This window comes from Leptinotarsa decemlineata, unplaced genomic scaffold (assembly GCF_025532065.1).
Source record: "Leptinotarsa decemlineata unplaced genomic scaffold, Ldec_3_MD MMD2_tig00000882_RagTag_RagTag, whole genome shotgun sequence".
In the NCBI taxonomy this organism is placed as follows: Eukaryota; Metazoa; Arthropoda; class Insecta; order Coleoptera; family Chrysomelidae; genus Leptinotarsa; species Leptinotarsa decemlineata.
The window spans coordinates 11,892,240-11,904,583 of record NW_027412556.1 but is presented as its reverse complement, the minus strand read 5'-3'; the positions used below and the strand labels follow the sequence as shown (position 1 = coordinate 11,904,583).

General features: G+C 35.8%; 1 protein-coding gene across 1 annotated transcript in view; it reads right to left on the bottom strand.

The window, feature by feature from the left end:
* Positions 1–12,344, bottom strand: part of LOC111511982 (ATP-binding cassette sub-family C member 4) — a 55,493-nt gene that overhangs the window by 10,542 nt on the left and 32,607 nt on the right. Inside the window, 3 exon segments of the mRNA XM_023168066.2 lie at positions 147–303; positions 4,670–5,100; positions 10,630–10,857. Of these exon segments, the coding sequence (XP_023023834.2) occupies positions 147–303; positions 4,670–5,100; positions 10,630–10,857 (816 nt within the window).

Below are 12,344 nucleotides of genomic sequence, written 5' to 3'. Positions count from 1 at the left end.
CTTTCTCAATGTACGTCATCGGGGATTGTCGTGAAATACTTTTTTTCTTAGTTTTTGATGGGGAATACGAAAATATAAATATATAAATGTAAAAGTTGGTCGTGGGGGTTAAAGTGGATTTAAATGTAATTAAATATGCTACTCACTTTCTTACTATATCGACAAGTTTGGCGAAAGGCTTCTCCCATGTATACATTTTGATAACTTGTATTCCGGAAATGATCTCGTTCATCAGTCGTACTCTTTCATCTGTACGAATGGCAGTTTTCAGTCTCAATTTTGATGTTAGTTTGGCCATATACACTGTAAGACATTATCATTCATAGATCCTCCACAATGACAAGGTGTTCACTGTGTGGCAGTATTCTAATACATAAAAATCTATTCCTATTTTTTTTATTTTTTTTTCAATGTTGTGAAAGTATGAATGACTCAAAAATAAACATTAGTATTGTTACAATTTTTGATTTAAATCGAGTGAAATTCTATAAGACCTTTATACGCTGAAGTACCCGACCCAACAAAGAAAACACAAAAATTTTGGAAAAAAAATTCAACATAATCTCCTTGCAGCTCTATATACTTTTCCCAGCGACGCGACGTTCAGTAAGTTTGATATCGTTTTCATAATAAGAACTGTCTTGCTCCTCAAAATAGCCATTAACTGCCGACATCACTTCTTCATAGTTGGAAAATGTTTGACCACTGAGCCATTTTTTCAAGTTGAGGAATAGAAAATAACCCAAGGGGCTAAATCTGGCGAATAGGGTGCATGAGGTAGCAATTTAAACTTTAATTCATTAATTTTGGACATTGCGATGATGTAATTGTGAGTTGGTGTATTGTCCTGATGAAATAACACCTTTTTTTAGCCACTTGCGCTCGTTTTTGCTTGATTTATTCACTCAAACGTTGCAATTAGTTCGGATAATACTCGCTGGCCGTTGATAGTTTTACCATTTATAAGATAGTCAATGAAAATTATCATACGCGCATCCGAAAAAAACCTGCAGATGAAACGGTCTTCACTTTCTTTGGAACCGGTTCTTTCTTTTGAGTCCACTCTCGATTGTTTTTTTTGTTTCGGGTGTAAAGTAATGTACTCATGTTTCATCCATGGTTTTGAAACGAAGTAAGAATTCTGCTTTGTTGCTGCGAATTTTCGCTAAACACTCAAATGAAACATCTGCACGACACTGTTTTTGCTCAAGTGTGAGCAAACGCGGCACCCATCTTGCATACAGCTCTCTCATGTCACATGTCTGCTCGCGAATTTTCAGTCGACGGTCATTTATTATCGCTTTGTGGATTTTCTTCACCATTTCTGGAGTCGTCACCTCATTTGGTCGACCACTGCGATATTCGTTTTGGCAGCTCGTACGGCCTCGTTTAATCTCTGCTACTCAATATTTTTATGTTGTAAACGAAGGAGCGGACTCATCCAGAGTAGGATCCAGTTCAGTTTTTATATTGGTTGGGCTGAGGCCTTTTAAATTAAAGTATTGTACCACATAACGAGGTCCAATTTTTTCGATTTCCACAAATTCACCGGAAACGTTCTCTATTGATGACTGCCAAACCAATACTAAACAACGCAGCGTCTTCAAACTTGAAACATATGCTTTATAGATTATGAACTTTCTAATACAGTTATATTTTTTAAACAACTACCGCCATCTCTAGGTCAGGCCGGGTACTTCTTGGACCACTTTCGTAATGGATTAACAAACATTAAGTGCAACTTACAATTTTTTCTGTTTTTTCCTGTTTTTTTTTATTATGACTGTATTTTCATTATAATTTGAAAAATGAGGTATTATGATTCACCTCTGACATTACATATACGAGTATATTCCACTTTCTCAGTATTGAGAATTCCAATTATTGAATATGAAACTTTTCGAATCTGCATTCACAAATAATAGGATAGCCTTAGAATATTTTGCTAAGATATATGCTTATTCAATTACAGGTCTACAATTCTAGCCTAGCAGTGAACATGCGTAGAAAGTAGTAGTGGTAGTAGTTTATTAATCACCAAATTACATGTATTTATAAAAGCATACAATAGAAAAATGGACGATTAATATAGGAAAGGATTGTCAAAACTAGTATTATTATTGAATTTTGATCAGAGGAAACATAGGTATTGATGATTCACTTAGGTTTTGGAAAACTTGTCTGCGAAATATCAATATCGATATAATGTATTTTGAAATACTCGGGCAAAACATTTTAGTGCTTATATTTCTAAATATTGTTAACAATATCGATATTGTCTTTGTCACTTGCAAGTTTGTTGAATGTATAGTCCGTAAATTAACAGGTACAATCGCAAACTCTAGCGTGAAATGAATATATCAAAAAAACTTTTCCCACACTAATCAAAAATACTGTCTCTTGACGAGCGTTTTGATAACCAATTCTTTGAAATTGAATTACCAAAACTATATTAGGTGAGCACATATCCATTGTACAATTGGTTCTCGTCGTACCGCTGATAAATCTTCAATGATGAATTTTATTTGTTGATTATGGCAGCCTCACTGATTTTTTCACTTTTAGTTTTTTTCTGAACAACTGAAATTTCATAAATTTTGATGATGTTCCAATATTATGTAGCATGATATGCTGCATTATGAAACTTTGGTGTCCCCGAATCTTATAAAGTAACTTCTTTAGATTATGATTCAGCCTGCAGTTTACTTCATGCAGCTATTTTTCTCCTTTATTCACCAATCTTTTCGTGTTTCCAATATACATTCTTCCCCAAGTGCAGAGTATGTGATATATAACCTGACTATACAAGGTTTATTCTCAGATATGTGGACTGCTTTAATTGCTTAAGCGCTCGATTGTTTCCGTGAGCAAAGATCTCATCTCATATGTCACCTTCTTTCGAATAAAACAAAAGAGTCCTAAACTGCATTTTTCTCAAAGACCATACTTTTACCATCAAGGATCAAGGATGTACTTTCAGCTAATTTCTGAAATATTGAGAGCGCACTTGATAAAGCGTCCCTAGAATTAAATATCTAGGCGTCGAGGAGAAGAGAAATGGTGGTTAAACCCATGATAATATATGCATATATGGTTTGGTGAGAAGACTTACTTGATCAAGAGCAATGAAAACCACTCCAATAGATGCATCTCCAAGAGACGCTCTTGATTTTACTTCTTTTATATCTTGTGGAATTCAAGTCTGATTCAAGTCTGACCCTAAGGCGGATCTTGGTTAGGGATGTCTTGGTTTGCTGATGACAGTATTCTTTCCCTTCTGTGAACTCAGATACCTGAACATTAATAGTGCAAATTTCACTAACAATAAGAAGTATTATATCTTATACGCATTTGTTACTATTCGTAATTCCCTGTATGATGAACTTGCATGTTTCTTGGGATTTATTGAATTTTCTATTATAAGTTGACACTCCCCCGCCCCTTTAGATGATTCATTAAACAAAATTATTCTTTTTTGGAATATAACTCATATATTTGAAGCTCTGTTCCCAAGCATACCGTGAGGCTGTGGGATACTCCATTACTGGATGATTTTGTCTGACTGGAGATTCAGACATAACAAGAAATCGTGATGTTCAGGAACCTCGAAGAAAGTCATGGTCTCTTGACTGACTTGACTGACTGACTTGAAATGCTTGGTTTCCTTGATGGACGTCGAAAATTTGCAGCACACTACAGCTTCTCAACACGTCGAGGTCAAATCAACACAACACAAACTACACTTTACAGGAACTCTTTCATTTGAAGTGCAACGTCTTGTGGAATACACAATGGATATGATCAACAGCAATTTGAATCTAACGCTAACAGCCACTTTTGCAAAGGCGTTGGTCCCGGAGCGTCTTGAAGATGTTTTTGAGTATTTATGCATCTACATTGCATCTATGGTGACCTCAAATGGATCTTCTATATATCTACTAGATATGCATTTCCTGTTTGAGGAAATCCAGATGATGAACTCTCCAATTGCTATTCAGTAATTCCTTCGTCAACTTCGAGTACCTACTTTGAGTACCCACTCTGTGCTTATCAGATATCCATTCTTCTTCTTGACCAACAGGTTGATGAAAAGTATTCTTTTGTCATGACCCGGTGTTTCTCATCCACATAGTTGGTGTTTCACTTTAAATTCACTATCACCAAAAACTGCACTTCAATTTCTAACTAGTTTGAATCTGCTTTTTTCAAGGTATGGTACAATTTACTAGTCACTTACATACGTTACTACGATGAGATCTATTTTGTCTTCACTGACCCTCTCTGACGATAAAGAACATGATATGACAACTGACAGTTTGATACTGATTCACAAAATAATCGCTCTTTGTTATTACAGAATTATTCTGCTAATTCTGTAGGCCTACTGAAAACTATTTTATGGATTACATCGGATTAGTAGCTATGCCTACATGTTCATTAGACCGTTGTAGCCGGTTACATCTGTGGCCACTTTTGTAGCTTTATAGCAGAACAACCCCACAGACGAATTTGTAAGAACCTCTATCATTATATTGAAAGTAGTGTTGATAAAATGAGGTCATGTGGATTCCTCAAGACAATGAAGCATAATTTGATTTGATTTGATAAAGTAACCACAACCCTTGGTGCAACCAGCCCCACTAATAAACGCAAAAAGCCTTGTACTCACTTTGAAATGGGATAAACGACAAGAGGAAAATGGTACCAACCAATCCAGTTGGGCCAACGTATATGTACAACAAGTACATAACTACCACCGTTTCTAAGGGGGCTATCCACAAATTGTGGATGTGCTGCGCTGCGAAATCAAATCTCCCGACATCGTTGGACAGCAAGTTGACCATTTGGCCGACTGTGGTTTCGGCAAGAGCTGTCTTGCTCAGCTTCAGAGATTTCCGGTAGATTAGCGAGCAAGCTGCTACTCGCACTTTCATTCCCAAAGTCATTACTAACATTTGGTAGTTGTGGTTGCACATTACCTGCATGAGAGATGACAGCACGATGATGGACGCGTACGTGTAGATTTCTTTTGAGCTTGCCTCGGGACTGTTTGGTTGGAAGAATGAGACCAGTTTGGAGATGAGCATCGGTTGAATTATTCTGAAAAGTAAATAAAATTTTCCAATTCACTTGAATCCATTCCATTCAGAAATTAATATAAATGTATATAATGATAATAATAACTGTGATTTTGTATCCACTTTTCTGGGAATTTTCACCCTCCATTATCTGAAAAAATTAAAAAATGAATGTCGTAATGTAGAACTTTATACAAGCGTAGAAAGGGCCATTTACAACTGTATAATTTTCTCCATAACTTAATAGATTTTCAGAAAAGTCGATGAACACCCAAGAAGCAAAACATTTCATAATAATGATGTACATATTGATGATTGAATTATAATGACAATTGAACAAAAGAGGGTAATATGGAGATCATAATTCCAATGAGAAGAAGGCAGGATACATTTTTTGATTCAAATTTGAATTTTGACGTATTTTCTGAAAGACTGTTATGTATCTCATCTCCTAAATGAAATATTGATTACTCCCCTTCCCCATTCTCCTCTTTCAATACAAAAACTAATTCTGCCTGAAAATATTCACTCAAGAAACATTAGACATAAAAACAAATTAACTATGCCACAACATCGCACTGCACAGTTTCAGAGATCCTTTCTTTTTGGTGCTGTAGAACTCTAAACTCTATAATTCATTGCCTGAGCAATTGAAGAGATTCAATATTAGGAAATTCAAATACAAGTATAAAAATTATATCCATGATAGTCAGTAATGTCAACTTTTGCTTTTTAGACAACAGATCAATTAAATTAAATTATTTTTCAACTATCTTTAGAAGGTAATAACAAATTATTATTTTATTTACGGTTCTCATTTCGTGGTACCATCACTGTTTATTGCTTTTATTTTTGTATGTTTGTGTGCATTATGGAGTGGTGCTTGTTGGTTGAGTTAGAGTAGCTTTGAGATAGACTTCGCCAAGGAGTACCAGAATCTCCTGTAAACTATTTTCATTTTCAAATATATCTTTGTATTGTTTTTTTTTGTATTATCAATAAAGCCTTTTTTTTCACCGTAGTGTGCTCTGGTCAGGCCCTATCCCCCGAAGCCCCGATACATTCGGGAGGGCGCGCCAGCTTTATCAACCAATGACACTTCCCACACTGTGGGGTAAGTGATCATTGGGTCCGAGAATCATGTGCCCTGAGCAAGCGCAGTGAGCCAAGAATGACAGCCTTCTGCATCTGTGCGGCTAAGATTTTTGCCTTAGTGCGGCAAGCCGGTATGATTTTGAGATTCGAGAGTAGAGAGGACATCATTCCACCAAGGACTCCAATAATCAGAACAACCATCTTGACAGATATATATATATATATATATATATATATATATATATATATATATATATATATATATATATATATATATATATATTCATATACACACATACATACATATACAAACACAAAAATAATTTAAAAAAATGTATAGAGAGAAATGTGTATAAAATATGATTAAAAGGTATCGTCATAAAACTCTTGCAAACTATAATAGGGCCTCTCGCTAAGAAAATCCTTTGTAGATTTTAGAAATTGAGTACAGATTACTACGCATTTTAGGTAGTTTGGAAGATGATTATACATCTTGAGACCATTAACCAATATAGAATTTTCAATTAAAGTATGGTCAGGTAAGGGAAGACTTAAATTCAGGGTCTGGCGTGTGGTGTAATGAGAGACAATAGAGGGAAGTTCTGTTCTATGTTTATGCACTAAACAAACTGTTTCTAGAATGAATAGAGCATACAGTGATAAAATTTTGTTTGCTATAAACAAAGGCCTACAAGAATCTTGCCTCCTGGCTCTACAGAGAAATCTTAATGACCTTTTCTGCAGAATAAAAATGACTCGAGTCGAGTGTGATTTCTTACCCCCCAGAAAGGTATCCCATATCTTAGATGTAATCCTACTAATGAATTATAGACAGTTTTAGCTGCAGTTAGTCCTAGTTCGTTAGAAGTTATTTTCACAGCATAACATCCAGATGAAAGTTTTTTGTTAAGAGATATTATGTGGTCCTCAAATTTCAATTTATTATCAATTGATAACCCAAGAAATTTGTTGCATGACGTGTTCGCTATCACATTTGAATTCCAAGCTAGAGGAATACTATCAAGAATGCAATTGAAGGATGAAACTTTAGTTTTTGAGACATTGAAAGCTAATCAATTTGCCTTACACCAATCTGAAAGTTTGGAAATATCAGAGCAAATGGCATTATATAGATCATTTGTGTTGGTATTGCGCCATAATATTGTAGTGTCGTCGGCGAATAACGTAAATTTACCCTCAATATCAATGGTAGTCAAGTCATTGATATAGAGTAGAAATAGGGTAGGTCCCAGTACTGATCCTTGTGGTACTCCCTTAGATATGTTAGAAACATCAGATACTGTTGTATATTTAATCCTTTGACTTCTACCCGATAGATAAGAAGCAAATCATTCATGAGTAATACCTTCAATACCATAGAGATAAAGTTTCCTGAGCAGAATTTCGTGATTAAAACAGTCAAATGCTTTAGAGAAATCGCAAAAGACTGCTGCTGTAATCTCCCGTCTATTAATGTTACTATACACTTCATATAAAAATGAAAATATGGCATCATGAGTATTTTTGTTTGATTGGAATCCAAATTGTTTGAAGCTTATTATATTACCGAAGTTCAAATGTTCTGTTAAACGTATTTTTACCAGTTTTTCAGTAATTTTTGCTGACGGAAATTGGGCGATAGTTTGAAGGATTCTCTAGATCACCACCTTTGTAAAGAGGGATTACGATTGAAGTTTTTAAGAACGAGGGAAATGAACCCGTTAGAAATGAATGATTGATTGCCTTCGCCAAATCATTTAGAGCAGTAGCAGGATGATTATCAAAGATTTTCATAGATAATTCGTCGTTACCAAATGCAGATTTATTTTTAAATGAAGCGATTATTGCCTATAATTCGCAAATATTAGTAGGGTGTAAAATTAATTTTTCGTAAGAAATTACATTGCATAATTTCTCAAGGGGATGATCATACGGTGCGTCAGATTTATTAGTTAAAGTGGCGGCTATTGAACAATAATATTTGTTAAGTTCATCTATTGGTATTGGTATTTCTGCACGTTTATTTTTACACTTTCCTCGAAAGTCATTTATAATAGACCAAGTCTCTTTAGCTCTATTATTTGCACCCCATCACCGAAAATTCCAGAATTTTCAAATAGAAAGGGGGGTCCTGAAATACTTCGTTTGATAGGTATTTCAATTACCTATCCCACTTTTTTCATTTTTAGAAATCGGATCCGCAGTTTTATATTTGTTGTAAGGATCTGCAAACAAACGATAAATATTATTATTTCAAAAAATTGTATTCTAAACCCATTCCAGTTCATTCTAGTATTATTTTCAAAATGTTCATAATGACAATAATGAATTCATTTCTTAGGTATATAATGGAATATTTCTGGGGTAGTTTATGTAGGAGCATCTTCTATTCTGTGTAACAGAGTTCATATTTCTCATTCCACGAATCCCCACAAAAAGTATAAAAGCATCAACTCAGGTAATCTAGCAGGTCATTCTAAGATAACACTTTTGCCTATCCACTGGTTTGGATAATTGACATTTAGCCACTTCAGAAACAGTGAGTTTTCAATAATTTAAATTCCGAAATGATTATATTTATCGTTTGTTTGCAGGTTCTTGAAACGAATATGAATTTGCAATACTTTCGGAAACGATTGATTCGATTTCCAAAAATATAAAAAGGATTGGATCGGGTCTTCCAACAGGAACTTCCGAACTTTGACTATTGATAACAGCTATCTTGTTGAAGCTAGATCTGTCAAACTGTTTGTCGTTCATTCAGTTTGTTTTGCCAAATCACCATGGACGGATATAGCATTCAACAACAAGTGCAAATAATAACATTGTTTTATCAAAATGGTCAACGTAGCAAGCGCTTCGCCCATTTTACGATCGTCATAAACGTCCTACTGAAAGGACTATTTGCAATGTGGTGGATTTTGAGTCCACTGGTTCAGTAAACAATCGACCAACACCCGGACGTCAACGAAACGCAAGATATGCCGAAAACATCGCCGCTCTCTGTGAGAGTGTGCAGGAGAATCCGAAGAAGTCAATTTTGCGTGGCTCACAAAAACTCGGCATTCCGCAGACCACAACTGAAGCAGTTGGTAACTGACCCTGATTTTCATCAAAAAATTCTTTTCAGCGATGAGGCCATTTTCTGGATGAATGGGTTAGGTTAGGTTAGGTCCAAAGTGAGTAGATCTATTCGATCCTCCGCCGCAACCCGCAGGGGTTTATTGTGGCTCACATCTATTCACACTCGACCAAATAAACCTCGCTTCTTCATGAAGCCGATTCGATTGTATGGTGAGTGGTCTGCTGTTACACCATTTTCCAAATAAAGGCGACACACACTGTCTTCCGACAGTTCGAGTCTCTGCATATGATGATTCAAATGACAGTGACCTGTTAGACATTGTAGTTCATACCTACTATAGTCCAACAACTGTTTGGTATTAAGCTTCGAAAGGTGAATAAACGCCCTGGAGTGAGCAAATCTTGGAAGATTCTGCCAGAAGTCCATGAATCTTCTTGCCATCCAAGTGTTCAATCTTTGTTTGGCAAAGCCTAAAGCGATGCCAATGACAGGTTCTGGTCCGATGAAGCTACTTGCAATACCCTCCTTTGCAAGGGAATCAGGATAAATGGGTACGTGAACAAACAAAATTGTCCAATGTGGGACGATACCAATCCACATGCGATCCAAAAGCGTCCAATGCATTCCGAAAAAGTTACGGTTTGGCGTGGATTATAGGCTGGCGGCGTCATCGGTCCATCATATTTCTTTGAGAACGACGCTGGCCATGCCATCACTGTTGACGGCAAGCACTACAGGTCGATGATTACCAATTTTTTTTGGCCTGAATTGGATGATCTGGATACCAAAGATATGTGGTTTCAACAGGATGGCGCTATATGCCACACAGCTCATGACACATTGGATATTCTGCACGAGCGATTTAAGGGCTTGGCCATCTTACGTGGAGGTGATGTGAACTGGCCACCGAGATCGTGCATTTGACTTCGTTGGACTTTTTCTTGAGTCGCAGATGAAATCGAATAAGCCACAAATGACAGTGGTCCTCAAAACCAACATAACCCATGCCATCGGTCAAATTAAGCCTGATTTATGCGCCAGAGCATGAAAAATTGGACTTTTCGGATGCGATCAATCCAGAGAAGTCGTGCCGGACATTTGGACGATGTTATATTTCACACTTAATGGCATCAATAGGTCTTTCAAACGAATAAAAAATTTGCTGATATCTCACAGACAAACTCTGTTTTATTTGAATTTAAAGATAGGAAGCGCTTAATAAAACACCCTGTACCTATTCTGACGACAAGTCATACAACACTATCGTCTTCCTTATCAAATGGTTCTAACTTGATATTTCGTTCCGTTCAAAAGTTGAAGGGTAGAAGGGCTATTAACGTCCGCACTGTATAAAAAAAAAGGTGTACTTACTTTACAGATTCAGTGAAGATATTGAATAATCCATAGAGGGCCAGTTCCACTCTGAACACCACAAATAAAGCTTTCATTAACGAGGGATTCTTTTTCTTCGTCTCAACCATCCAAGCAGCTTGCAGCTTATTCCCGAGTTTTTCGGATTTTTGCGAGTTTCTAGTTTCGTACATGTCATCTTCGTCAATTTCTCTTTTCAACCCTTTGGAGAGGTATGGAAAAAACCAACTGGAAATCATTCAGTTAATGAATCGTTTTGAATATTATTTGAAAAATTTTAAACTAATTGAATGCAGTTTGTAGTGTCCGACCGAAACTGGATGTCGGTAACGTCGTAACGGTCTCGGTAATGTCGGTAACGGTCTCAGTTTCGGCCGAAACCGAAACTTCCTTACAAGGATTATGTTTTGAGGGAAAAATAAAGAAAAAGTTATTATAATCAGTCAGTTTTTATTTTTTTATCTTTAAATCACAATGTATGCAGTCTTCGACATTTTCTCTTATTGATAATCAACAAATCAATATAACAACTCCTTATTGAAGAAAAAATATTAATTGCACCTTAAAAATACTTAAAATAGGTGAGGTGTTTATTTGAGAGTGGATTCTTTTTTTGAATATTATTAATAGTTTTTCAAAAATATTGAACCTAAAATTACTTATTTACGTTGTTACCAACTATCACAATAGGTAATTAATATTTATGTAATAAACAAAGTAAGTCACGAGTCACGACATACAAGCGACGAAAACATTTAGCACGTGGACGCGCTAAATGTTTTCGTCGCTTGTATGAAATTCAACTCGCTGAACATGACCGATCACAGCGCGAGAATTCCCGAATGCAGTTTCGGTCGTAGTTTCGACACAGTATAATTGCTATAAGAACCAGTAGGATCACTTCCATGAAAATGTTGGTCAAGATTTCATTTTTTGCATTTTGGGGCGTGACCTGCTCCTGGGATCAACATTTCAAGCGGCGCAGTAGATCGACAGTGAATTGACAGATATTATGCAGAGTTGCCGGTGCATCGCCAAATATGTGATTTCTACAATTTACTTTCTTTTACAAAATTTTCAGTGGATAATTTCACGCGATAACGATAACTCTCATAACATCAATTGATACTTCAGATATATCATGTATAATCATCCATATAGGTATTTTAACAAAAATTTTCGGTGTATTGATATATCACAGGATTGTTCAATTTGGCACTTGGCAACAGTGTGCCACATGCCATTTAGAGTCTGAATATAGTTTTGTTGTGTTTCTGAATGCACTGGAAAACATTTTTTGTAATCAGTTCACTGAAAAAGCCACAGATAAAAATGTTGGAAATTCTATTAGAGCGTTGCTTTCTGAAATTACATTTCACAAACCATGTGAGCATTTTCCGTTAGACTATCTCATATCCTTATTCGTAAGAGTGAGAATATTTTATAGCCTGAAATTCATAAATAGAGATTTGAGAAGCACCAAAACAAAAAAACCTTGTAGTAAGCTACTGATTGTCAATCACTGGTAGATGCTATAAAGTATTCCCAAATTATTATTTTCATTTTTGAATGTATCCATTCAATTATCTAAATGTTCCTGTAATAACAATGAAATAATATTTTCATCATCGTCATACTTATTCTAATTTACTACCGTAGGTTTGGCCGTTGTTTGAATGACTTCACTGACTCGACACCTTTTATAGTGGGGGAGA